Source organism: Tamandua tetradactyla, chromosome 3 (genome assembly GCF_023851605.1).
Source record: "Tamandua tetradactyla isolate mTamTet1 chromosome 3, mTamTet1.pri, whole genome shotgun sequence".
Taxonomy (NCBI): Eukaryota; Metazoa; Chordata; class Mammalia; order Pilosa; family Myrmecophagidae; genus Tamandua; species Tamandua tetradactyla.
Genome location: NC_135329.1, coordinates 150,927,419 through 150,954,608, shown reverse-complemented (window position 1 = coordinate 150,954,608; position 27,190 = coordinate 150,927,419). Strand labels below are relative to the sequence as shown.

Genomic DNA, 27,190 nt, shown 5'->3' with positions numbered 1-27,190 from the left:
TACCCTTCAGTGTTTCAGCATTTCATTCATTTTCCTTCTTGAATGCTTAAACGAGGTATTTCATATTAAATATAAATTCACAGAAAACAGGGGAACAATTGTATGTGACTCTTTCAAAATACTAAATTAAAACCATGTTACATATAAATAACTACATAAACTTATTATGTACGGTTTTTGACTCTGAAGTGGGGCACATAGACTACATCTCTTTGAAATGGGGTCCTGCTGCATTTATTTTCTTTCTATTTCTTCATTATTCCAGTCACTCAACCTTCAAGAGAGCTACATGAGGTTTGGGTTTTTAAAGGAATTTTGTCACTAAAAATAAATTTTAGAAACAAATCTGAGTGTTGAAATACTGTATTGCCATAGTTCTCATGTGGACGTTAATATATCCTGAAATAGTGGCTATGTGTTGGTTATAAGATATTTACTAAATGATAACTTTGGTGGATTGATTGATACACATACATAATGGGGTAAGAGAAAGAGAATAGGCTTACTTAGAGCCTCTAGTAACGGAAATAAATTTGGCTAGATTCTGGACATTTTTTCATTTGCTTTCAAGTGTCCAAGGGCTCGCAGGATCTAAAAAAATGAGCTGATTTCAATAATGTCCCTTCTCGAGAAGAGCTTTGTGCAAAGCCTTTTCCAAGACACAGAGTAAGCACAGGAATAATTTCTGCCCGTTAATTTCTACCCCGAGGGAAACGAGACATCTAATGTCGTTGTCTAACCCCCACCAAGGGTGTTGTATCCGAGGAAAACACCACTAGACCAATAACTCAGCTCTGCAGAAACAGCGATTAATTTGGAATCGAGTCTACAGAAAAGCATGCGTTTACACCTAACATGGCTGGCTGGGTCCGCCGGTCCAGGAGGGTACAACTCAGAGTCGTGAATAAAGCCAAGAGACAATGGAGCCAGCCCGGCGGGAGAGAAGGGGTCTCAAGACATCCCGCGTGCCCCTAAAAGCAGGGCTCCAGGGCCCGGAGCGCCCACTGCCGTCCTGTAGTCTCGAGCATCCGGCCCAGTCCCGGGCTGCAGCACCACCAATTTTGTATTCGGGATTTTGAAATATTTTTCTTCAAGTGACCAGCCCCCAATCACGCAATAAAAAAAATTATAATAAAATTTAAAAAGTGTGTGCTTCAGGCCTCCCTGACCACTGGCTGGCTCCTGACAAGCTTTCCCTCCGGGCAGGAAACTACTTCCTTTTTAGGACAAAGAACTGCGAGCTCCCGAGCTCCCAGGCAGGGCTAAATCCAGCGGAGCCGGGCTCCGGGTAAGCGGCGCCTGACCGAGGAGTGCAGAGGGGAAAGGGCAGTGGCGAGAGAGGCCCCGGTTGAGGAGGAGGCGGGGCCTGGAAGGGAGAGGCAGGGCCGGAAGCCGAGAAAAGCCGCGAGCCGGTGGGCGGGGACGTGGGCGGGGCCGGGAGCCGGGACCGCTGTGCCGAGGCTCCTCCTCCGCCCCTTCGCCCGCCCCCATCGCAACAGGGACGCAAGCAGGGAGGGGTGGGGGAGTCGGAGGAGGGGAGGCGGCCGCGACAGTGGCGCTGAAGCCCTCCTCTCGGGATCCGCCGGCCCGAGAAGCGAGGACGTCGCTCCGCACTGCTCTCCCTCCCACGGCGAACCGTCTGTTTTAGCCATGTCCCAGAGCAGACATCGCGCCGCGGCCCCGCCGCTGGAGCGCGAGGACAGCGGGACCTTCAGGTCAGCGTCCGGGCAGCCGGGCCGAGCCGGGCAGGGCGGGAGGATCGGGGAGGAGAGGCGGGGGCGAGGGAGCCGGCTCTCCAGCAGCATTGTGGGTAAAGCCCTTTCCTGGCGTTGCCGCCCCCGCGGCTGCAGGCGGGCTGCCCGGCTGCCGGGCGGTGCGCGGATCCTCGGTCCCGCCCTCTTGGCGGCGCCTGGGCCGGGGTTTTCGGCCCTGGTCCCGCCTCTCCCTGGCGGCGCCTGGGATGGACTAAGGTGGTGCGAGGCCACCGATTGTCAGAAATCGCAGGCTCTTTGGGAAGAGATTGTGGGCTTGGTCCTGAGCAGGTGCGGCGCCGGCATCGGCTGTGTCCCCCAGAGAACCCCTCTTACCCCCAATCAGGTTGTCTCCCCAAAGACCTCCCTCAGCCTGCCCGCCTCTGCCGGGTACCCGCAGCAGCTGCGGCGTCTCACCTGTCACCGCTGTGGCGGTCAAAACTATCCTCTGTATGCTTTTGCTTCCGTCGCCTCATTGGCATTCAAAGCACACGTTTTTCTGGTTTTTGCAGTTTAGGAAAGATGATCACAGCTAAACCAGGGAAAACACCAATCCAGGTATTACACGAATACGGCATGAAGACCAAGAACATCCCGGTTTATGAATGCGAAAGATCCGATGTGCAAATACACGTGCCCACTTTCACCTTCAGAGTAACCGTGGGTGACATAACCTGTACAGGTGTGTATACAGTTAACCCCGATGACCATGTGGGTTGGTGATCACGTCTTGGTATTGCTTTTCAGTTCGAAAAGGCGCTCTGTTTTCCTAGAAACTGCTATGGGGATGATGTATTTTTGAAACAGACTTCTCATCCCTGCATATTGGGACATTTTAACTTCATCTCCCTAGTTTCCTCTTCCCTGGGTATCAGGAGAAGCTTGGAAACTGATAATACTTATCCAAGGTTCCTCTCATATCTTAAAATATCCTGAATTTTAGGGACTGGGGAGAAGTAGGGAAGTTTCTTGAAATAGCCATAGCTGGACTAGTAGGTACTGTCACTGTTATTATATGCAGTCTGAAAGATTACAGCAGATGTCAGGAGACATGACCCCGGAATTTTCTGAGCCTCTCCCCATTTTTTCTTGACTCTTTAGGCACTTTGGGCCCATTGTACCACATCTGATTTCTATCTGTAAGCAAAAGGAAGGGCAGAAGGCTTCACAACGCTGTATTGTACAGCAACTTCTAATTCCTGAAACTGTACTGATATTTTATATGACATGATTATACCCTTTTTATATATGAAGAAATAGGTTGAGAGATTATACATAATGTGTCCAGACTCACACGGCAAAGAAGTTACAAAGTTCAGACTCACGTCTTTTAATGCTCTGGGAATTTGAGCAGATGATAACTGAAGTTGTCCATCTGTAAAGTGGGCTTTTTAAAAAATTATCATATATCAATATTTAATTGCAAACACAAAACATATTGTATGCTACACGTAATTTTGGAAAATGCCAAGAAAAAATTCAGTAAGAAGATTGATGCCCTCTGGTAATCTGAAGGCATCATTTGTATCATTGGAATTCTGGAATCTGCTATTTTCATTGAAGCCACTCTAAGAAAAAGTGAAGCTTTTTTTGTCTCTGTGAGGCAGGTGGATTGTAGGTGTTGACTGGAAGATTCCTCACGTGAACCTTGCATTACTTTTTCACATGGTCTATTTTAAAATATTCAGTGAAAATTCAAGTGGAAGTAGCCTTTATCCTGCTCACTGTGTTTTAGAATGGGGATTGACAACCCACAGCAACCATTCTGCCCTATGCCCTCTTCCCTTCTCATACCACCTTCTCCTCTTCTACAAGCTCATCTGCCTCCACAGCTTCAGTACTAAGTACTGGTAATTCTGAAATCTCTCCTTTCCCCCCAGACTCAATTAGAGCATGGTGTACCAGCCTGTGCTATGCTGGGTATCTTTGTTGGATAACCCAAAGGTACCTCAAATATTCATTGTCCCAAAGTGAACACAACTCCCTCAAATGTGTCCCCCTGCATTCTCTATTCAATAAAGGTACTGCTATCAACCTGTTGCTCACACAAGGGAAATTTGGGTTTCTTTTTGACTCCTCCTCCCCACCCCTCTCTTGTCTATACTATCACCAAATCCTGCCTCCTAAATACCTCTTGGATCTGTCTGCTTTTCTCCTCTTCCCATTACTGTTGTCCAGGCCTCTGTCATCTCTCACCTGGATAATAGCTATAGTATCATAGATACCCTTTCAGTTTCTAGTCTTGTGGTGTCCGGTTCATTCTCCGCTCTACAACCAGAGTGTTCTTTCTAGCATCCAGGTCTGCTGATGTAGTTCCTCTGCTTAAAATCTATTCACTGGTTTCCCCATCACCCTCTGGATAAATACAAATTTCTTAACATGACTTACAGCCTTGCTTCTCCGGGTATGGTAATAGTAGCATTAACCATCACCTGGGAGCTTGATGGAAATGTAGAATATCAGGCCCCATCCCAGATCTACTGGATTAGAATATGTGTTTTAGCAAAATTACAAGCCCTTGCCTATGCATATTAAAATCTGAGAAACCCAAATTTGTGAGACTCTTCTTTAACCTCTTCCCCTGCTCCCCAACTCTCCAGCCTTATATCTCAAAATTCCCTCCCACAAGCTTTTACACTTTAGCCAACCAGGTGGGGCTCCTGAGAACACCCTGTGTGTGTTGGCTTTGAGCCTTTGTGCCCTTTTTTCTACCTAGAATGCTCTTCGTAACCCCCCAGCTCTCTTCACCTTACAGATTTTTACTAATCTTTCAGGTCTCCATTTGGTTATCTCTTCCTCCATGAATTTTTTCTCAATCCTCCCAAAAGTAGGGGAGCTTCCCCTCTTGTGTGCTCAGCTACAACATGTGCTTAGGTCGGTCCTAACCCTTACCATTCCATGTTTCAGATGTCTATTGACAGATGAAATCCCACACTAAACTGTATGCTCTGTGAGGGAAGAGACTCTTTTGTTCACTGCTGTCTCCCTAATACTATATTGGTAGGTAAATGAATATGCTTTGTATGTCCTCTGATATATAAGGGTCACGCTTAAAACCTCTTCCATGCCCCTTTCTTCTTTCCACATTGGAGGAATGGACATCGGCATTCTGACACCACTTCACACTAGATTCTCCACACCTAGTTTAAACCCAGAAGGTAAAGGATTAAATTTACCATTTACTGGAAGTGATTTCTTACTGAAATTAGGTGTTAGTCTTATCTCCCCACTTCCCTATCTGTATTCTGTATGGCAGACATGTAACATGAGATGACACTTTCTGTATATATAAACCCGTCTTTCACTATATCTAACATGTAGTCATGAATGCTTGGCTTAGCAGAGAGATTTGAGCCAGTATGGGATGGACTGTGAGAATAAAATCATACACATTTTGGCTGGCAGACAATTCTGCTGTAAATGGCTCCTTTAAAGGAAACTATTAATTGGCATCCCAGAACTCAGCTCTTGCTGTGAAAGAATTTTCTTTCTCTCCAGGAATAAGAGAATTCATCAGAAGCTGTGACATGGTTTGCTAAAGCTACCAGAATGCAGTATACCAGAAATGAATTGGCTTTTATGAAGGAGATTTACTAGGTTACAAATGTACAGTTCTAAGGCTATGGAAATGTCAAAATTAAGGCATCCAGAGAAAGATACCTTGACTTTGAAGAAAAGCCTCCGGTATCTAGAACATCTTTGTCAGCTGGGAAGACATGTGGCTGGCATCTGCTCTCCTTGCTCCTGGTTTGTTTCTTTCAGCTTCTGATTCCAGTGGCCTTCTCTCTAAGCATCTGTGGGTCTGCACTTAGCTTCTCTGGAACAAATTCTGGTCTCTTAGGTTAGCATCTCTAAACGTCTGAGTCTCTTGATTTCATCTCTCTGCCCTCTGCGTTGGCTCTGAGCTCTCTTGTTTTCTGCCTTTTATTCTCTTCATAGAGGATTTCAGTAAAAGGATTAAGACCCACCTTGAATGGGCAGGGTCACATCTCCATGGAAACAACTTTACCAAAATGGCCCACCAGACAATAGGTCTGCCCCCACAAAATTGGATTAGAAGAACATGGCTAAAAAAAATGGACAGTTAAGTAGTGACTTAGCCTTCCTTCTATACTGTGTTGGAATTTGTGTTAGCAGTTTGAGAACTAGTTTTGTGTGCTTTGTGAACTTAATGCTCGCCTTCCATGCAGAAGACCCAGGTTCAATTCCTGGACCATGCACCCCACCCCACCCCCTGCTCCCCACCAAAAAACAGGCTGTTGAACATTCCACATTGAAAAGTTTCATAGGGTTGTAGGGATGGGGGATCTTCCATGTTTATTTTCAAATAGAATTAGTTCTTGACTTAAAAAAAAGAAGAACATGGCTTTTCTTGGGTACATTACAGTTTCAAACCAGTACACATGGTCTACTTTATTACCACTTTATGTAATAAATGCATCTAATATAGAAATAATGATGAAGATTTTTTATACAAGTATTCATAGAATTAAATATTGGAACTTTTAAAGTTGTGTTTTAAATACATTACTTTCATGTGGTAAATATTTTATTTCACTGTATAACTGTATGTAGTGTATGTTTTTTACTACCTAATGTAGCTATATAAAACCTGTAGTGGCTTGGTTCTGTATTACGAAAACATCTATGCAAGCCTCACATTATCACAGAATATAAAGATTCTTTTTTTTTTTTTAACCTTATTTCAGGTGAAGGTACAAGTAAGAAGCTGGCAAAACACAGAGCTGCAGAAGCTGCCATAAACATTTTGAAAGCCAATGCAAGTATTTGGTGAGCTAAATTTCTTTGTATTCTGCAGCTCAAAAATATCGTGACTGAGGTAAGACTGAAAGTATAACATACTCCCAGAGCAACGACAGGAGCAGTTATGGTCTTCTATTTCCTTATAAAAACCTGTCATACACTTACAGACAACTTTATCCTTAAGAAATTACACCCAGCAAATAGCTGTTAAATGAAAACTCTCATGAACTAGGCTTTACTTTTTTTTCAGATGGGGTGCAACAGTAGAAAACCAGAGTTTTTCTGGCAAATAGCTTACTGTATTAAGACTTTGATTATTTTTACACTGAAGAAAGCAAATTGTGGGATGGAAAAAGGTCAGCTAGAAGTATCTTTCAGGAATTCTGACTTGAAAGCAGGAGACAAAGATATTTCATTATGGAGTATATGCCAAATACAAGAAGATATTAAGTAGAATATTAATTTCTGAACTGTCTTTCCAAATTAAATTTTTTTACCGCTGTAGGTACTTTTGGAAATAGTGTTGGTGGTGAAACATCTCATATATCATAAAGTTGTATGCTTTGGCTTCCATTGGGCACCTCTGGAATATGGTGTGTCCCTTCACATGCACTCAAATATACTTGCAGTACAATCTGGTATAGTCTGGTCTTAGCTGACAGCAGAGACCCCATGGAAATTCAGAATAGGTATTTTTTGTTCCCCAGCCATAGCAAGACTTTTGGTTTAAGGGTATATTTAGTTTCTCATGCATTTTCTAAGTCATTCTAAACTTTTTTGGTAGTTTAGCACTAACCAGTACCATAGCAACCCTCTGTAGAAGCACTTACCCCAAGACTAGCCATGGATCACAAAAGATGATGCTTGATTCTCTAGGGTCATGCATTGTGATTAATTTATATTAATTTTCAAGATATGCCAGATGGCATGGAAGATAATGGGTTTTCCCCTTGCTGGTGTAGCTGTTCTATTTCTGTACAGCCCAAAGGTCAACAAAACAAAGTGTTGAGTGCATTTGTAGAAATAGGCATACAGAGTATTCTTTCTACACATAAGTGCTTCACTTTGTCAGCAAAAAAGGCTAACAAACTTTACTATATATTTGTGCTTCTTGACAGATAAGATGGGAATTACTAAACTATAATCAGGCCTAGAGTGGTTGATTTAGTACAGAGACTTTCTCATTTCTCCATCACAATTATTTGGGTAGCTTCGGCATACAGCATTGTAAGTGAATACTCATATCTCATTAGCCTTTGTAAAGTTTTAAATTCTAGCAGTTAGAAAAGAGATTTGAGGCAGTGGCAACAACTAAACCTCATTTGTATGAAAGAAATGACTCTCCAGTTGCTTTGGGTGGTAGTAACTTGGAATGCAGCTTGTTCAGTGTCAGGCACTGAACTGCCAAGTAACTGTAGTAATTTCAAACTACCTAGAAGAAATTGTTCTGTTTCCATAATCAGAATCCCCATATGCTGAATCCAGAACATTTAAATTTTTAAGGATTATCCCAGAACTGAGCAGATGAGCTCATCATAGTAATCTGGATACAGAGAGAACATTTGTGATCTGTTTTTCTATTTGCCAGGCTAACATCTAGTCTTCCCTTTTTGTGTAGTCATACAAAATTTAAATACATTTTTATTGAGCATCTGTTAGGTACAAAATACTGCAAGGCTCATGAAGGTCAGTAACATATAGGTCCTACCATCAAGGAGCTTATAGTCTGAACAGAGCAAAGAGTTGTAAGGGGTGAACAAATGTCTGGTGTTTGTAAAAGTGTATAATTTTAGGTTAAATAATTTCCTTCAGAGGTCAAACCAAATGCTTTAGTGGTGCAGAGGCAGGAGAGATTATGTTCTATTGGTATGAAAGATTGGCTTCTTGAAGAAAGTGGCATTTGAGATACACCTTGATGATGGGTAGATCAGCTTCCCATAGAAGAGGTTGATGGGAAGTGCATTCCAGGGAGAAGGAATTGCAAGAGCAAAGGCATAGAGAGTTGAAAAATGTATTTTAATACTTGTCATTTATTTAGTTAATTTGGGGAAAATTATTTTGTTTTATAACACTTTAAAAAAATGTTTAGCTTTGCAGTTCCTGACCCCTTAATGCCTGATCCTTCCAAGCAACCAAAGAACCAGCTTAATCCTATTGGTTCATTACAGGTAAGTCATACAGTTTTTCTATACGTAACATTTTTCCTATTCATAAAAGATGTAATGTGTTGATAATATTAGAGGGGCTAAAGAAAAGAATTAATATTTTGAAGATAAGATGGTGAAGTAGTTTATTTTCCAGGTTATCATCATTAGATATTACAGACTCACTTGAAATTATTCTGTTTATTTATGTTTTGGATTTTCTTCCATATACAGTATCTGCCTTTGGTTTCTGGAATTCTCATTTAAGATCAACAGGACCTCAGCGCACATGGGTAGAGTGTTTTATACTTTGAGACTATTTCTTGCCACTCTTGTGACAAACCTCTTTCTACTTCTGTTGTAAAGTAGAAAGAGCCCAAATCAGGTAACCTTACTCAGGAAAAAGGAAGATTCCACTTTTTTGCTGTTCTACCAAGAAAAAGATATTCACCTTCAAATATCTGCCCATAGAATATCCTTTTGTAGATTATCCATGTGCTGTGTTGAACAACTGCCTTACTTGTTATCCAGCCACTCCTTTGATCTCTTTTTCCTCCTCTATGAGTTTTTCTGTGATTTTCTTCACCTTCTTTCCTCAACTTCATCCAAGCTTGTTTGTTTTCTGTCTTGGCTTCTCATCTACTCTTGATCAGATACAATAATTAGTGAGCTGTGCATATGGAAGTCTACATGTAGGAGGGAAGAGACCAAGGGAACTAATGGCAGTGAGACCTTTAGATGACCTCTCTGGTATTCCCAGAGGATGGTAGTAGACAGTCTTTCTGTTTGAACTGTCCGATCTCAGCTTACTGTGGCTTAAAGGAAAACACCACTCACAGCACAATACTGCTTCAGTCTTGGTATTGGGTATTGTGGGTTTATGAGATATACTATACTGGAATACCTATGGGATATTTAGGGTCTGCTCTCATTTTTCTACTGTACACTATCAGTATTCTTTTCAAACATATAATGGAAATGGGATCAAAATCACTATGGTTAAAATTACTGTTTAAAGCCTTATCTTGATTTTATAGGAATTGGCTATTCATCATGGCTGGAGACTTCCCGAATATACCCTTTCCCAGGAGGGAGGACCTGCTCATAAGAGAGAATATACTACAATTTGTAGGCTAGAGTCATTTATGGAAACTGGTAATGATTTCTTTTCACCCTTATACAGTTGAAAACATTTGAAATATTTTCAGATGATGAATGACCATAGAAATTTCTGCTGTAATATCTTTTCATATCATTCTGTAGGGGAAAAATCTATATAATTCTGTTCTTTCTCTAACTTTCTGAGGTTGATTTTAAGTATAAATAATTGGCTTAAGTATACTTATATGTTCTTAACTTGGTATTTTAGAAAAATGGGTGTTAATAGACAAATAATTGACTCTGTACTTCATCTAATACTCTAGTCTTCATTGATATATTTGCAACTTAAAAAAAGAGTTTTCATCAACAAAGTGTGTTGAATTCTGTCAAATGCCTTTTCCTGCATTGATCAAGATGATCATGTGGTTTTTCTACTTTGATTTATTAATGTGGTATATTACATTTAATGTGAGCCAGTGCACAAAGCACTGGGCCAAAAGCAAGAGTCTTTGCTTTCATGATTGATATAAAATTTGTAAGGTTAGGCAAGCTATTTGATCTCCCTGGATTTCAGTTTTTTAGTTTGTAAAACAAAAGCACTGAAGTGGATGACATTTATGTCTTTCATATCCAGCATCTTCTAAATTCTTCTTTGTGTTAAGGAAAGAAATTCCACATAGTTGACAGTTTATAGAAGATAGTAAGCAACAAATAAATATTAAAAGATAGGGGTTTGAAAAAAAATTTGAATATTTGGTCAGAATTAAGCCACATATGGTTTCATTAAAGCTAGGGATAAGGAAATATAACTATTAAAAATAGAGTGTCTGACTATTAAAGTAAAAATATTGAAGTAAAGAAATGCCTTCAAAAATGTGAGAATTAATAGCTATATGAAATACAACAAGCAGAGATGCCACGTCTATAAAGGAATGGTCTAGTATGTAAAAATCATGAGGTTCTCTGATTAAACACATACTTTATACACTTAATCATTAATTATTTCTTTTCTAACATCTTCCTTTGTTTTCCTTTATTTAGGAAAGGGAGCATCAAAAAAACAAGCCAAGAGAAATGCTGCCGAGAAATTTCTTGCAAAATTCAGCAATATTTCTCCAGAGAATCACATTTCTTTGGTGAGTAACGACCAGACAGGTATGGTTTTAGTATGATTAATCATCACTTGCTATAGGAAACTTTCCTTGATTTCTTGTAAAAATCCTTCTTAAGTTGCAGTTTTTAAAGATCTTGTATTGATTTGTTAAATGCTGCCGAAATACAATATACATTGCAATGGAATAGATTTTAAAAAGGGAATCTATTATGTTATAAATTTACGGTTCTGAGGCTATGACAATGTCCAAACTGAGGTATCCATGGAAATATACCTTGACTCAAGAAAGGCTGATGGGTCCAGAGCTACCTCTGCAAGCTGGAAGGCATGTGGCTGCCGTCTTCTGGTCCTTAGGCCTCTGGTTTCAAACATCTTCCTCGGGGGTATTTTCTTTGTGCGTCTCCAAATGTCTGAGTCTTGTTGGCTCTGTTGCTCCTTTTCTCCAAGCATCTGCATCTAAGGTTTCTCCAAAATGTTTCCCCTTTTAAAGGATTCCAGTAAACTAATCAAGACCCACCTTGAATGGGTGGAGTCACATCTCCATCTAACCAAAGGGCCACACCCACCACTGGGCCCTCGCATCGCCACAGAGATAATCTAATCAAAAGGGTTTCCACCCTACAAGATTTTGGACTTGGCTTTTCTAGGATACACAACACTTTCAAGCTAGCACAGTCACTTCATTGTTTACTTATACACTGCCCCAGTTTTCGCTGTTTTATATATGGGAATCAGGGTCATAGGTGACCAGGTAAGAGGGCTGAGGAGACATAGTTAAATTCAGAGTAACAGCATGGGTTTTAAAGCTGATAGGCCAGTAATGCCATTTTTGCCTTTAAAGGGACAGTGCATTCCTAGAGAAGTTCTCCCTTTGTTCTTTTTTCATTTTTTAATTTTATAATATTTTTGTTGAGAAATATCCACATGCATAGTATCTAACCATATTATACAATCATTGATTCACAATATCATCAAATAGTTGTATATTCTTTGCCATGATCATTTTTAGAACATTTGCTTCACTCCAGAAAAAAGAAAAAAAAAGCTCATACATCCCATACCCTTTACCCCTCCCTCTCATTGACCAACAGTATTTCAGTCTACCCACTTTTACCCTTCATTTCCCCTTATTATTTATTTATTTATTCATTATCGTTATTATTATTATTTTTTTCCACATCTGTCCATACTCTGGATAAAAGGAGCATCACACACTAGGTTTTTAGAATGACATAGTCACATTGTGGAAGTTATATACTCTTACATCAAAAAAACAAACCAAGAGAAATACTGCCGAGAAATTTCTTGCAAAATTCAGCAATATTTCTCCAGAGAATCACATTTCTGCGGTGAGTAACGACCAGACAGGTATGGTTTTAGTATGATTAATCATCACTTCCTATAGGAAACTTTCCTTGATTTCTTGTTGTAAAAATCCTTCAAGATTCAAGGCTACTGAAACACAGTTCAACTGTTTCAGGTATTTTCCTCTAGCCACTTCAATACATGATAACCTAAAAAGGTATATCTGTTTAATGCATAAGAATAACCTCCAGGATAACCTTCTGACTCTGTTTGAAATCTCTTAGCCACTGAAAGTTTTTTTTATCTCATTTCTCTCTTCTCCCTCTAGTCAAGAAGGTTTTCTCATTCCGATGATGTCGGGTCCCGACTCTTTCCCAGAAGTCCTGTCCCACATTACCAGGGAGACTTATACCTCTGGGAGTCATGTTCCACATGGAGAGGGTAGTGAGTTCACCTGCCAACTTGACTTAGACAGAGCGGCCACATCAGAGTGACAAAAGAGGTTTTCTGGGGGTATCTTTTAGGCATAATTATCAAATAGGCTTAGCCTCTCCATTGCAGGAATAAGCTTCATAGAGGCAAGCCCCAAGATTAAGGGCTCAGCCTATTGAATTGGCTGTCCCCACTGTTTGCAAAAATTTATCAAGAATTCCCTAGATGGGGAAGTTTAACATTTTCTCCTTTCTCTCCAGTCCCCAAAGGGGACTTTTTGAACACTCTTTTATTCTCTGCCCAAATTACTCGGGGATATATTGGAGCATCACACTAACCTGTACAAACCAATAAGATCTCACACCCTATTCAAGATTCCATGTAATTATGGTGTTCAGGTAAACGGACCATACAAGTTAAATTAGATAATGTACTACCTAAAATAGAACTTTTGCACCAAATAAACATCTCTCACTTTGATCTTACGCAGAGGTTGAAGTTTGAAAATGTGGACCATATCATCCTTTACCCGGTATTCTGATTTGCCTTACTCCTATCCAGATCACCTTCTTCATATCTCTAGAAGTCTGATCACTTCTTCAGCTTTTTTTAACAGTTGCTATATGGGGTAATGCTGTCTCATCTCTGCTCTAACTCTCGGTCTCCAGTGTCACATAAATACCTGAAGTTTCTGGAAATGACCAGGTTATAAACAAACAGCTCAGTATCTCAGAATTTAGAAATAACAGTTACAATTCCTGAATATATGTGACTGCAGAGTTTACAATCTAGGACCCTTGCAATAGGCCCAACCTGATAACCCATGCTCTTGGCTTCAGTTTCTCTGAGTTTGTATATTATAGTTAGTCCGTATGATTGAGGCATGATAATATTTGCCTTTTTGATCCTGATCTTTCATTCAACATAGAGTCCTTACGTTTCATACACTAGTTGCATGCCTCACAACTTCATTCTTTCTTGTATGTATACACCATAGTTCCGACTCCATTCCTCAGTCATATTCTTAGGTCACCTTCTTCCATTGTGGATCACAAACACTGCTGACATAAACACCAGTGTGCAGATGTCCATTCCTGTCCCCACACTCAGTTTCTCTAGGTATATACTGAGGAAGGAGGTTTCAGGATCATATGGCAACTCCACCCCAAGCCTCCTGTGGAACCACCACATTGCCCTCCAAGGGGCTGCACCTCTCAGTTTCCCTATCAGCACTGAGTAGTTTGCACTGATTGTACTTTCCCCCCATACCATCTATGTTCAGCACCTTGAAATTCTGACATTCATTTGTTCTCCCTCATGCAAAAAACGTTTTTTTGTTTGTACATTTAATTACCATTAGGAATGCCTAGAGTAGACAATATTGTCTCAGTCTTTATCCTCTGTCTTTCCTTTTGGTTTCATATGTGCCCCCAGCCCTTCTCCCTCAATCACAAACACATTCTGTATACTTTTATTATTGTGTTACAATCAGGTAGTATTATGCTATCCATTTCTGAATTTTTACAATCAGTCCTGTTGCACAGTCTCTATTCCTGCAGTATTCCTTCAGCACCAATTGCCAATCTCTACTCTGTTTCTATCCCCTGATAACCTGTGTTCATAACTTCAGTTCTCAAAGTTCCCTCATTAACATTAGTTCATATTAGTGAGACCATACAGTATTTGTCCTTTTGTTCCTGGCTAATTTCACTCAGCATAATGTCCTCAGGGTCCATCCATGTTGTTACATGCTTCATGACTTTATTCTGTCTTACAGCTGCATAATATTCCCTCAGACGTATATACCACAGCTTGTTTAGCCATTCATCCACTGATGAAATCTCTTGGCAAAAATAAATAATGCTGCCATAAACATTGATGGGCAAATGTCCATTTGTGTCCTTGCCCTCAGGTCCTCTGAATATATATACCTAGTATTGGGATTGCTAGATCATATGGCAATTCTATATTTAGCTTCCTGAGGAACTGCCAAACTACCTTTCCAGAGTGGGTATATCACTCTGCATTCCTACCAACAATGGATAAGTGTGCCTCTTTCTCCACATCCTCTCCAGCACTTGTCATTTTCTGTTTTTTTGATAATGGCCATTCTAGTGGGTGTCTAGCCACATCTCCATCTAACCACTGAAGTTGAGCATCTTTTCATGTGCCTTTTAGCCATTTGTATTTCCTCTTCTGAGAAGTGTCTCTTCATGTCTTTTGCCCATTTTTTAATTGGATTGTTTATCTTTTTGTTGTTGAGTTGAAAAATCTCTTTATATATTCTGGATACTAAACTCTTATCTGATACATGGTTTCCAAATATTGTCTCCCATTGCATAGACTCCCATTTTATTTTCCTGACAGAGTTCTTTGATGCACAAAAGTGTTTAATTTTCAGAGGTTCCCATTTATCTATTTCTTTGTTTCAATACTTAAGCTTTGACTGTAAGGGCTGGGGAACAGTCAAAGCACAAGTAATGCAAGTTTTATAAGATATTTCCCTACATTTTCTTCTGAAAGTTCTGTTGTCTTAGCTATAATGTTTAGGTCTTTGATCCATTTTGAGTTAATTTTTGTATAGGGTATGAGATATGGATCCTCCTTCATTCTTTTGCATATTCTCCAATCAACATTTATTGAAGAGGCTGCTCTGTCCCAAGTGGATTGGCTTGACCACCTTATCAAAGATCAGTTGTCCATAGATGAGAGGGTCTACTTCTGAACACTCAATTCGATTTTATTGGTCTATATATCTGTCTTTATGCCAGTACCATGCTGTTTTGACCACTGTAGCTTCGTAATATGATTTAAAGTCAGGTAGTGTGAGACCTCCCACTTCATTTTTCTTTCTCAGAATATTTTTAGCTGTTTGGGGCACCCTGCCCTTCCAAAAAATTTGATTATTGGTTTTCTATTTCTGCAAAGTAAGTTGTTTGGATTTTAATTGGTATTACATTGAATCTATAAACCAGTTTGGGTAGAATTGACATCTTAACTGTGTATTTAGTCTTCCAGCCCATGAACATGTTATGCCATTTATTTAGGTTTTTTGTGATTTCTTTTAATAATTTCTTGTTGTTTTCTATGTATAGGTCTTTTGTATCTTTAGTTAAATTTATTCCTAAATATATTATTCTTTTGGTTGCTGTTGTAAATGGAATTTTTTACTTCATTTCCTCCTCAGATTGCTCATCACTAGTATATAAAAACACTACTGATTTTTGGGTGTTGATCTTGTATCCTGCCACTTTGCTGTAGTCATTTATTAGGTCTAGTAGCTTTGCTGTAGATTTTTCAGGATTTTCGATATATAGTATGTTATCTGCAAACAATGCGAGTTTTACTTTTTCCTTTCCAATTTCTATGCCTGTTATTTCTTTTTCATGTCTAATTGCTCTGGCTAGAATTTCCAGCACAATGCTGAATAGCAGTGATGACAGTGGGTATCCTTGTCTTGCTCCTGATCTTAGAGGGAAAGCTTTCAGTCTTTCCCCATTGACTGTGATGTTAGCTGTGGGTTTTTCATATATTTCCTTTATCATTTTGAGGAAGTTCCCTTCTGTTCCTATCCTCTCAAGTGCTTTCATCAAGAAAGGATGTTGAGTTTTGTCAAATGCCTTTTCTGCATCTATTGAGGTGATCATGTGTTTTTTCCGCTTTGACTTACTGATATGGTGTATTACATTTATGAATTTTATTGTGTTGAACTAGCCTTTTATACATGGAATAAATCCTACTTGGTCATGGTATATAATTCTTTTAATGTGCTGCTGGATTCTATTTGCAAGTATTTTATTGAGAATTTTTGCATCTATATTTGTTAAAGAAATTAGTCTCTAATTTTTTTTTCTTGTAGTATCTTTGTCTGGCTTTGTATGAGGGTGATATGGCTTCATAGAATGAATTAGGTAGCTTTCCCTTCTCTTCAATTTCTTTGAAGAGTTTAAACAGGATTGGTACGAATTCTTTCTTGAATACTTGGTAGAATTCACATGTGAAGACATTTGATCCTGGACTTTTCTTTTTGGGTGTCTTCTTGATGACTGATTCAATCTCCTTACTTATGATTGGTTTGTTGAGGTAGTCTTTTTCTTTTCAAGTCGATATTGGTTGTTCATACCTTTCTAGGAAATTGTCCATTTCATCTGCGTTGTCTAGTTTATTAGCATTTAGTTGCTTATAGTATCCTCTCATTACCTTCTTTATTATGGGGTCAGTGTCTATGTCTCCTCTTCCGTTTCTGATTTTATTTGTATGCATCCTCTTTTTTTTGTCAACCTCTTTAGGGCTATTAATTTTATTGATTTTCTTACAGAACTTACTTCTGCGTTTTTTATTTTCTCAATTGTTTTCATATCTTCAGCTTCATTTATTTCTGCTCTAATCTTTGTTATTTCTTTCCTTTTGTTTGCTTTGGGGTTAGTTTGCTGTTCTTTCTGTAGGCTTTCCAAGTGAACAGTTAATTCCTCAATTTTTGCTCTTACTTCTTTTTTAATATAGACATTTAAGGCAATAAATTTCCCTCTCAGCACTACCTTTACTGCATCTCAAAAATTTTGATATGTTGTGTTTTCATTTTTATTTGCCTCAAGATATTTACTGATTTCTCTTGTAATTTCTTCCTTGACCCACTGGTTGTTTAAGAATGTGGTGTTTAGCCTTCATATATTTGTGAATTTTCTGGCCCTCTGCCTGTTATTGATTTCCATCTTCAGTCCATTATGATCCGAGAAAGTGTTTCTTATAATTTCATGCTTTTTAAATTTATTGAGACTTGTGACCCAGCATGTAGTCTATCCTTGAGAATGATCCATGAGCTCTGAGAAAAGTGGGTATCCTGCTGCTATGGGGTGTAATGTTTTGTAAATGTCCATTAAGTCTAGTTTATTTATTGTATTCTTCAAAATCTCTGTTTCCGTATTGATCCTTTTTCTTAATGTTCTATCCATTGATGAGAGCGGGGAATTGAAGTCTCCAACTATTATGGTAGAGGTGTCTTCTTCTCCCTTCAGTGTTGTCAGTGTTTCCCTCATGTATTTTGGTGCACTCTGGCTTGGTGCATAAATATTTATGATTATGTCTTCTTGTTGAATTGTTATTAATGCATAGGGTTATTCTTTGTCTCCTTTAATTGTTTTACATTAGAAGTCTAATTTGTTGGTTACCTCTGCTGTTTTCTGGTTGTTGTTTGAATGAATATCTTTTCCCATCTGTTCACTTTTAACCTATTTTTTGTCCTTGGGTCTAAAGTGAGTCTCCTGTAGACAGCATATAGATAGGTCCTGGTTTTTAATCCATTCTGCCAGATTATGTCTTTTGATTAGGAGGTTAATCCATTAACATTTAATGTTATTAGTCTAAAGGCAACACTTTCTTCTACCATTTTGTCTTTTGGATTTTATATGTCATATCTATTTCTTTTTCTCTTTTTAGCTTTACTGATAAGTCTTCATTTCTGCACTCTTCTCCAGACCTCTCTCTCCTGCCTTTTCTTATCTGCCTGTAGTACTCCCTTTAGTATTTCTTGTAGAGCCAGTCTCTTAGTCACAAATTCCCTCAGTGATTGTTTGTCTGAAATAGTTTAATCTCCCCATTTTCTTGAAGGACAGTTTTGCTGGGTACAGAATTATTGGTTGGCGGTTTTTCTCTTTCAGAATCTTAAATAATCATTACCACTGCCTCCTCACTTCCATGGTTTCTGCTGAGAAATCCACAGTCTTACTGAACTTCCTTTGTATGTGATGGATTGCTTTTCTCTTGCTGCTTTCAAAATTCTCTCTTTGTCTTTGGCATTTGACAACCTGCTTAGTGAGTGTCTTGGAGTAGGTCTATTTGAATTTATTCTTTTTGGGGTACTGTGCACTTCTTGGATCTGTAATTTATGTCTTTCATAAAAGATAGGAAATTTGAATGATTATTTTCTCCATTAGTCTTTTTCCTTCTCTTCTTCTGGGATACCCACAACACATGCTGTCATTCAGTTGTCTGAGACCCTGCTCATATTTTTCCATTCTTTTCCCTATATTTTCTTTTGTGTGTCAGATTTCAGATGTCCAGTCATCAGAACTGGATTTCAGATGTTCAGTTCAGTTGCAAACAGTCCTCTGTTCTGCATCTTCAAATCTGTTATTATGGTTTCCATTGTTTCATTCATATTTTCTGTTGTGCCTTCATTCCTGTAAGTAATCCTCCCTCAACTTGTTGGTTTAATTTTTGATGAGATTTTCAGTGTCTGTTTGAACATCCTGAATTGGTTATTTCAATTCGTGTATCTCATTTCAAGTGTTGGTTTGTTCCTTTGACTGGGCCATATCTTTGATTTTCCTAGTATGACTCTTTATTTTTTTGTTGGCGTCTTTGCATTTGATTTATTTAATTAGTTTATTCTGGAGCTTGTTTTCACTGTTTACCTAGGGTTTTCCTGCTGGATCGCTCTGTACTGTGTCAGTTCTTTGATATTCAGTTCAACTTATTCTAGGCCTCTAGCATAGGTTCATTTAACTGTTCAGAATTTTTCAGTTCTTGTTTTTCTGTTTCTTGCCCTGCCTATAAGGAGCCTTTTTTTTTGAGGAGGGTCTACTCAGATATTATACCTTCCAGACAGAATTTGCAAGATGAGACAGGCCCAGGTCTCAGGAAGAGAGAGTAGCCAGCATCAATTTTCCCTCAGGTGAGACCCAGCAGGTTGTCAGAGTTTCCCATGAAGCCTCTAGACTCTGTGCTTTTCCTGTCCTGTCTGCCCACAACTTCCCACCAGCTCAAAGTGATGTGGTGCCTTTAATTTCAGCAGACTTTCCCTGCCAGGGGCGTGGTTGAGACAGAGGCTGCAATAGTGAGTAGGCTTTGATTGCTTCTGTTTTCCAGGCCCCAGGGGCCTGAATTCCTTGAAGGACTTCCACTTGAGCTGGACTCTGCTCTCTTTCTCTTGGGGAAGATATGCCCTTTAGGGAATTAACCCCCTTCACCTGACTAGTCACTTTGTCTCTCAGACTTTCTTTAGCTCCCCCCTTGCCTGGTGCAGTGCTGGAGCCTGAGAGTGTGTCTGGTTCTGTAGCCTGAGAGTGTGTCTGGTTCTGTCTAATGACCTGTTTAAAAAGTAAAAAAAAAGTCTTTTCAGAGCCAGACCCCTCCCTACTCCTTGAGTTTGCCAATCAGGAGCTTGAGTTGGTACATGGCTCTGTGTATCTCCAGGCTGTATATGCCCCCTTTTCTTGGGGTCCAGTCCTTTTCCAGTATTTTCTGCTGCCCAACTCAAAAAGTCTCTGGGTTTGTTTGTTTATTATCCATCAGCCCTGCCCCCCTCTGCTGTAGTAAAAACTCCTGGTTCCTTTGGTGTGCACTCCAGATTCATCTGTGCTCAGGGCCTGTTTTCAGTAGTTAGATTTTGTTAATCAGTTTTGCAGTTGGAGCTTGGTTGAGCTAAGCCCTTGCTACTAGTAAAGTCTGTTTCCTTTCCCCTCAGGGAACCAGCCTGCAGTGCCCGTGGGGGAGGAGTGCTGGCTTCTGTAGTTCTTGTGGGATCTCAGCCATTTCACTGGTCCAGACTGGTGTACACTGTGTGTCTAGTCACTGATGTTCCCCCAGCAGTTGTTCTGTACCATTCCTGGCTATTTACTAGCTGCTTTGGAGGACGAACTAAACTCCATACTTCACTATGCCGCCATCTGCCCCCCTCCCTTTCTTCTTTCATTCATCTGTTTAGCAAACACATATTGAGCTCCTACTGTGCCAAGCTTTTTTTTTTAGGGATACAGCAACTAAGATATTCTCTGGCCCTAAAGAGTTTATAAAGTCCTAAAAAAGAAAAAAACCTTTCAGACTGGTCCTTACAGAGCAAGATGTGAGAACAAAGGAGAAGATAACCAACCAAGTCTGGTGGCTTCCAAGAAGGCTTCCTGGAGGAAGTAGTGTCTAAGTTGATACCTGTAGGACAAGGGGAATTCCAGAGGTAAGAAAGAACACATGCAAAGGTTCAGGAGTGAAACAACCTATGTATTTTAGGCACCCTGAGTAATTTGGTATGGCTAAAGCATAGAGTTGGAGTGTGGGAGTCTCAAACAATGAGATCAGAAATGTAAAGAAGGATTAAAGCCTAAAGGGACTACTATATTAAGAAGATTTAACTTTATCCTGAAGGTAGAACAAAGTCATTAAAAGATTTTAATCTGGAAAGAAGAGGATCTAATTTGTATATTAGAAAGCCACTCAGCTGCATTATGGTATGTGAATGAATCCTCAAATCATAGAGCCTGCTAGAATGCTGTTAGAGAAAGCAGATGTGAAATGATGGGGGCCTAAACTAAGATGCAGTCACAGTAGATGGAGAGACGTGTAGATTAAAAAGTTGTCTAGAAAACTGAAGTGAAGGGCCGTGATAATTGATTGAATGTGGGAAGTAAGGGGAAGGGAAGAAATAAATATTTTTAGCTTGGCAGCTGTTTCGGTTTGCTAGTGCTTCTGGAATACAATATATCAGAAATGGATTAGCTTTTAAAGGGGATTTATTAGGTTACAAATTTATAGTCCTAAGGTCATGAAAATGGTCAAATTAAGGCATTACCAAGGTGATATTTTCACTCTAGAAAGGCCGATTACTTCCAGGGTTTCTTTGTCAAATGGGAAGGCACATGGTGAAATCTACTGGGTGTTTGCTCCCAGGTTTCATTGCTTTTAGCTTCTGGTTCTAATGGCCTCCTCTTTGAGCTTCTGTGTACCCTCACTTAGCTTCTCCAGGGCAATCTTTGAATTTCATCTCTTAGCTTGGCATCTCCAAATGTCTGTGTCTGCTCTCTGTGTTGGATCTCCTTTCTTTCTCCGTGAGCTCCTTTGAGGACTGTAGTCAACTAATCAAAATGCACCTTGAATGGGCAGGGTCACATCTCCAACTAATCAAAAGGTCACACCCACAATTGGGTGGGTCACATCTCCAAGGAAACAACCTAATCGAAAGATCCCACCTTACAGTAGGTCTGCCCCCACAAGATTGTATTAGGATTAAAAGAACATCGCTTTTCTGAGGTACATAACAGTTTCAAACCAGCACAGCAACCCAGTGGATGGTTTCACTAACTTGGGAAACACAGACAATAGTAGGATTTGAGAGGGACAGATAGTTTAGGATATACTGAGTTTGAAATGTTAATGGTCTTTCAAGCAGAAATATTGAGTAGACAGCTCGCCATACAGATAAAGTACTTGAGAGACTAGGCTAAACATGATATATAACTTAAGAATCTGATATTTGTAGATAGTTGGTACATTTTGTGGTACATTATCTGAGAGCAGTATATTGGTGGTAGGGCAGGTTCCTCACCAAGCTTATGATAAGAAAAGGCTCATTCCATAGAAGAACTCCAGTACTATATACAAATAAATCAGTCTGTGATTTTGGTTTTTCTTTATTTTTATAGAAAAATATAAACCATTGCCTTCACTTTTTTAAATATTTGGGTCAGAAGATGACACCAAATCACAAAGTACAGATGAGTCTGCAGATGAATTCTGTCAATTCTTTAAGGAAGAAATCCTATCCAATGCTATTTAAACTCTTTAAGGCGATGCATATCACATAAGGGACAGTTCTAAATTCATTCTTCAAAACCAACATAACACTAACCCCAAAACCTAAGAAGTCCCAACAGAAAAGTAATCATGGATCAGTCTCCCTCATGGTTATAAATGTGAAACACCTTAAAATGTTCAGCACAACATTAAAAAATAATGTATTATGAACAACTAGGATTTATTTCAGAAACGCAAGGATATTTCAAGGTTAGTAAATCTGTTACTCTAATTAACCATATTAATGGGTCAAAGGAGAAAAAATACATAATCCTTTCAATGATTGCCAGAAAGATATTTGATAGGCTACAGCAGCAGTCATTACTGATAAAACTTTTAAAATATCTTTATTGTGGTTCAAAATATGTAAAAAAAAAAAAAAAAAATGAAGATCATGATTACATATTTATACATTACACCTATTCCCATTAATGTCAGAAATAAGACAAGAATGCCTATTAACACCACTTTTATTTACCTGTTCTGAAAGGTCCGACTGATGTAATTAGGTAAGAGAAAACAATGAAAGGTTAGGAATAAGAAAAGAAGAGATAAAAATGATCCCTCTGGCGGGCCGCGGTGGCTCAGCGGGCAAAGTGCTTGCCTGCCATGCCGGAGGACCTCGGTTCGATTCCCGGCCCCAGCCCATGTAAAAAACAAACAAACAAACAAAATACAATAAAACAAGAAAATGTTTAAAGATGTTTCCCTTTCTTCCATCCTTCCTTCCTTCTCTCTGTCTTTCCTTCCCTTCCTCCCTCTCTCTTAAAAAAAAAAAAAAAAAAAAAAAAATGATCCCTCTAGGGGGTACGAGGATAGTTCAGTGGTAGAATTCTCGTCTGCCATGCGGGAGTCCTGGCTTCGATTCCTGGCCCATGCTCGTCCCAAAACAAAGAAACAATTCAACAAATGGTGCTGCAATACAGGCTGCTAACATGGAAAAAGAATGAAATGTGACCCTGCCATACGGCATATAAAAAAAAAAAACGATCCCTCTAAGTCCCAAAGAAAATCCTAGAGAAAACAATGAGAAACAGTAAGAGAATTCATTAAAGTAACTAGTCATGAAATTAATATACAAAATCAATAGCCTCACATTCCTTAGAGTTATAATTCCATATAATTAAAATAGAAATGATTAAAAGTTGCTGTTTCTGGGAAGGGGACTGAAGGTAGGGAGGGAATGAGGCCAGGAACTGTTAATTTTACATTTCTGTACTGTTTGATTTTTTTACTATATGTATATTTTAGTTTGATTCATAAAATTTATGAGGCTTGATGAGGTAGTCATTTTACAGCACATCTATCCCAAAACAGTATGCTAGAATAAAATGAATATTTTTCCTATTTTCAATAGAAGAGGTAGGATACAGAAGATGTCATTTTCAGTAGCAGTAAAGGGGATACTGTATCTAGGGGAAAAAACTTTAAAAGAAATATGCAGGAGTGCATAGGTGGTTCAGTGGTAAAATGCTCACCTTCCATGTGGGAAACCCAGGTTCGACTCCCAGACCATGCACCCAAAAAAGAATAAGAAATATACAGCACCATATGAAGAAGGCTTTAAAATTCTTCTGAGCAATATAATAGAAAACAAATAAATGTAAAGATGTATCTTTATTTTTTAAAAGGAAGACCCAGTACTGTAAATTTACAAAATTATAATGTAATCTCTATCAAAATTGACCGGAATTTATTTTAGACCTTGATAAACAGCTTTACTAAGTTTCTCTGGAAAAATAAAGCTCAAGAAAGAGTAGCTATAAAGTGTCAGTGGCTAAGAGATTTCAAACAGAGTTGAGAGGTTATCCTGGAGGTTATTCTTACACATTATATAGATATCTCCTTTTTAGTTTATTGTGTACTAGAATGGCTAGAGGGAAGTATCTGAAACTGTAGAGATGAGTTCCAGTAGCCATGTTTCTTGAAGATGATTGTATAATGATACAGCTTTTGCAATGGGATTGTATGATTTTAAAAACCTTGTGTCTGATGCTCCTTTTATCTACAGTATGGACAGATGAGTAAAAAATATGGATAAGAAATAAACAAATAGGGGGAACAAAAGTTAAAATAAACTGAGTAGATTGAAATACTAATAGTCAATGAGAGGGAGGGGTAAGGGGTATGGCATGTATGAGTTTTTTCTTTTTTCTTTTTTATTTCTTCTGTTGGAGAGATGCAAATGTTCAAAAAATGATCATGGTGATAAATACACAACTATGTGATGATATTGTGAGCCATTGATTGTAACCATATCAAGAATGTTTGTATGTTTGTTTGTTGTTTACAATAAAAATATTTAGGAAAGAAAGAGTAGCAAAACAAAACTGAAAAAGAAGAACATGGGGGAGAGAAGTGCTCCCCTACCAGAGAATAAACATACTGTAGAACTATGGAAATTAAAACAGGTACTGGGTCAGGAATAGACAGAATATAATAGGGAATCCAGGAGTAGATGCTAATCAATATAGAAACATAGAATATAACAAAAGTGAGATATTTAAATCAGTGGGGAAGAGGATGGATTATTCAGTAAATGATACAGATACAATTTACAACCATTTGGGAGAAGAGCAAGAGTGATTAAAGGGGTGTGTGTGTATATATGTTTGTTTGCTACCTTATTCCTAATATCAGAATAAATCTCAAATGGTTAAACTAATTGAACATAAGAAATGAAACTGTATAAATATTAGAAAACCTGGAGGTTCATTCTTTTTAAATATTTTGGAGTGGGGAAAGCCTTTTTAAGCATAACTTCAAACCTAGAAGCTGTAAAGTAAAAAGATTAATAAATTTGACTACATAAAATCTACCACACAGGGGACTAAAAACAAAGTGGGAAGAAATCATTTTCAACACATAACTGAAAAAAGGCTCTTTTTAAACTGTATAATAAGCCATTGCACATCAATGAAAAGACAACCCAGTTAAAGAAATAAAAATGATAAAAACTATTAAAAGAAAAGAAAAAAGGTTCAATTTCATTCATGCAAATTAAACAAGATACTGTTTTTTACCATTTAGATTGGCAAAAACTACAAAATTTGATAATACCTGACGTTGATAAGGGTGTGAGGAAACAAGCAGTTTCCAAGATGGTTTGCGAGAGTACAGATTGGTTCAGGAATCAGTTTTGAAGTATTTATCAAAATCAAAAGCATACCTGTTCTCCGACTCAGAAGTTCTGCTTCTAGAAATTACAGAGAACTCATCTAAGTGCAAATGAGGGTTTTTTGCAGCATTGTGGTAAAAGCACAAAATCAGAAACAACCTAAAACCCATAGTAGGAGACTGATAAGATGAATACAGTGCATATATGTGCTCTGATAGTAGTAAAATGAACAAGATGTAGAGGAGCAAGCCATCATTTCTGTTTAAAATGAAAATTGTGTGTGTGTTTGAATATGCATAGAACATTTATGGAACGGTGCTGAAAAGTTTAACAGCAGTTACCTCTAGAGTTGTGGAACGGAATGAATGGTTCTGTTGGGAGGGAAGGGGTGCTAAAGAAAAGAGACTTTATTCTTTGTTATATATTTGTCCTTATTGTTTATAATTTTTACTCTGAATAACTTATAATTTTAAAAAATGTACTTATTAAAGTTCCAATCAAGGAATGTAATGCTTTATTTAGAAAATTTAACAAGTATAGCTTTTACTCAATTCTATATCATGGCCATCTCTGATCTTTTAAAAATCCCTTAACCTCTGTCTGGCTCATTAATAAAATAGGCTAAGGATAGTTACCCTGTTTACCTCAGAGAGTAGTTGCGTTTTTGTTTTTGTTTCTGTTTTTATTTTTTTAACTTTTTTATTAATTAAAAAAAATTAACATACAAAACGTTGATATCATTCCATTCTACATAGACAATCAGTAATTCTTAATATTATCACATAGTTGCATATTCATCATTTCTTAGAACATTTGCATCGATTTAGAAAAAGAAATAAAAAGACAACAGAAAAAGAAATAAAATGATAACAGAGAAAAAAAAGATTATACATACCATACCCCTTACCCCTCACTTTCATTTACCACTAGCATTTCAAACTAAATTTATTTTAACATTTGTTCCCCCTATTATTTATTTTTATTCATATGTTCTACTCTTCTGTTGATATAGTAGCTAAAAGGAGCATCAAACACAAGGTTTTCACATTCACAGAATCTCATTGTGAAAGCTATATCATTGTTCAGTCATCATCAAGAAACATGGCTACTGGAACACAGCTCTACATTTTCAGGCAGTTCCCTCCAGCCTCTCCGCTACATCTTGAACAACAAGGTGATATCCACTTAATGCATAAGAATAACCTCCAGGATAACCTCTTGACTCTCTTTGGAATCTCTCAGCCATTGACATTTAGTCTCATTTCACTCTTCCCCCTTTTGTCGAGAAGGTTTTCGCAATCCCTTGATGCTAAGTCTCAGTTCATTCTAGGGTTTTTCTCAGTCCCTTGATGCTGAGTCTCAGCTCATTCCAGGATCTCTGTCCCACGTTGCCAGGAAGGTCCACACCCCTGGGAGTCATGTCCCACGCAGAGAGGGCGAGGGTGGTGAGACTGCTCGTTATGTTGGCTGGAGAGAGAGGCCACATCTGAGCAACAAAAGAGGCTCTCTTGGGGGTGACTCTTAGGCCTAAATTTTAAGTAGACTTGACCTATCCTTTGTGGGGTTAAGTTTCATATGAACAAACCCCAAGACTGGGGGCTCAGCCTATAGCTTTGGTTGTCCAAACTGCTTGTGAGAATATCAAGAATTCAACTTGGGGAAGTTGAATTTCTCCCCACTCTCACCATTCCCCGAAGGAGGCTTGCAAATACTTTTCCAGTCACTGATCAAATCACTCTGGGATTCATCGGGGCATCACTCTGGACAAACCAACAAAATCTCATGTCCTACCTGAGATTCCAAGTACTTATGACATTCAATCAAACTATCTACATGAGTTATATTAGTAAATGCTCTAGTCAAAATATAAATTTTGTAACAAATAAGCATTTTTTGC

The 27,190-nt window shown here is 38.6% G+C and overlaps 2 protein-coding genes across 4 annotated transcripts in view; one reads left to right on the top strand and one right to left on the bottom strand.

The window, feature by feature from the left end:
- PJVK (pejvakin) overlaps positions 1-2,242 on the bottom strand; it is a 46,575-nt gene extending 44,333 nt beyond the window's left edge. Inside the window, exon 1 of the mRNA XM_077154288.1 lies at positions 2,169-2,242. Within this exon, the coding sequence (XP_077010403.1) occupies positions 2,169-2,233 (65 nt within the window). The 5' untranslated portion in view covers positions 2,234-2,242. The remainder of the gene's footprint in view (positions 1-2,168) is intronic.
- PRKRA (protein activator of interferon induced protein kinase EIF2AK2) overlaps positions 1,417-27,190 on the top strand; it is a 33,175-nt gene continuing 7,401 nt past the window's right edge. For 2 of the 3 annotated variants that reach the window (XR_013172898.1, XM_077154291.1), the window contains exons 1-6: positions 1,417-1,715; positions 2,264-2,433; positions 6,461-6,542; positions 8,605-8,683; positions 9,697-9,814; positions 10,802-10,896. Coding sequence is in view for 2 of the 3 variants with exons in the window: in XM_077154291.1 (XP_077010406.1) it covers positions 1,651-1,715; positions 2,264-2,433; positions 6,461-6,542; positions 8,605-8,683; positions 9,697-9,814; positions 10,802-10,896 (609 nt within the window). In the remaining variant the exon portion in view is untranslated. Of the gene's footprint in view, positions 1,716-1,850; positions 2,043-2,263; positions 2,434-6,460; positions 6,543-8,604; positions 8,684-9,696; positions 9,815-10,801; positions 10,897-27,190 lie in introns of those variants that run through there. The other variant, XM_077154292.1, reaches the window with a different exon arrangement.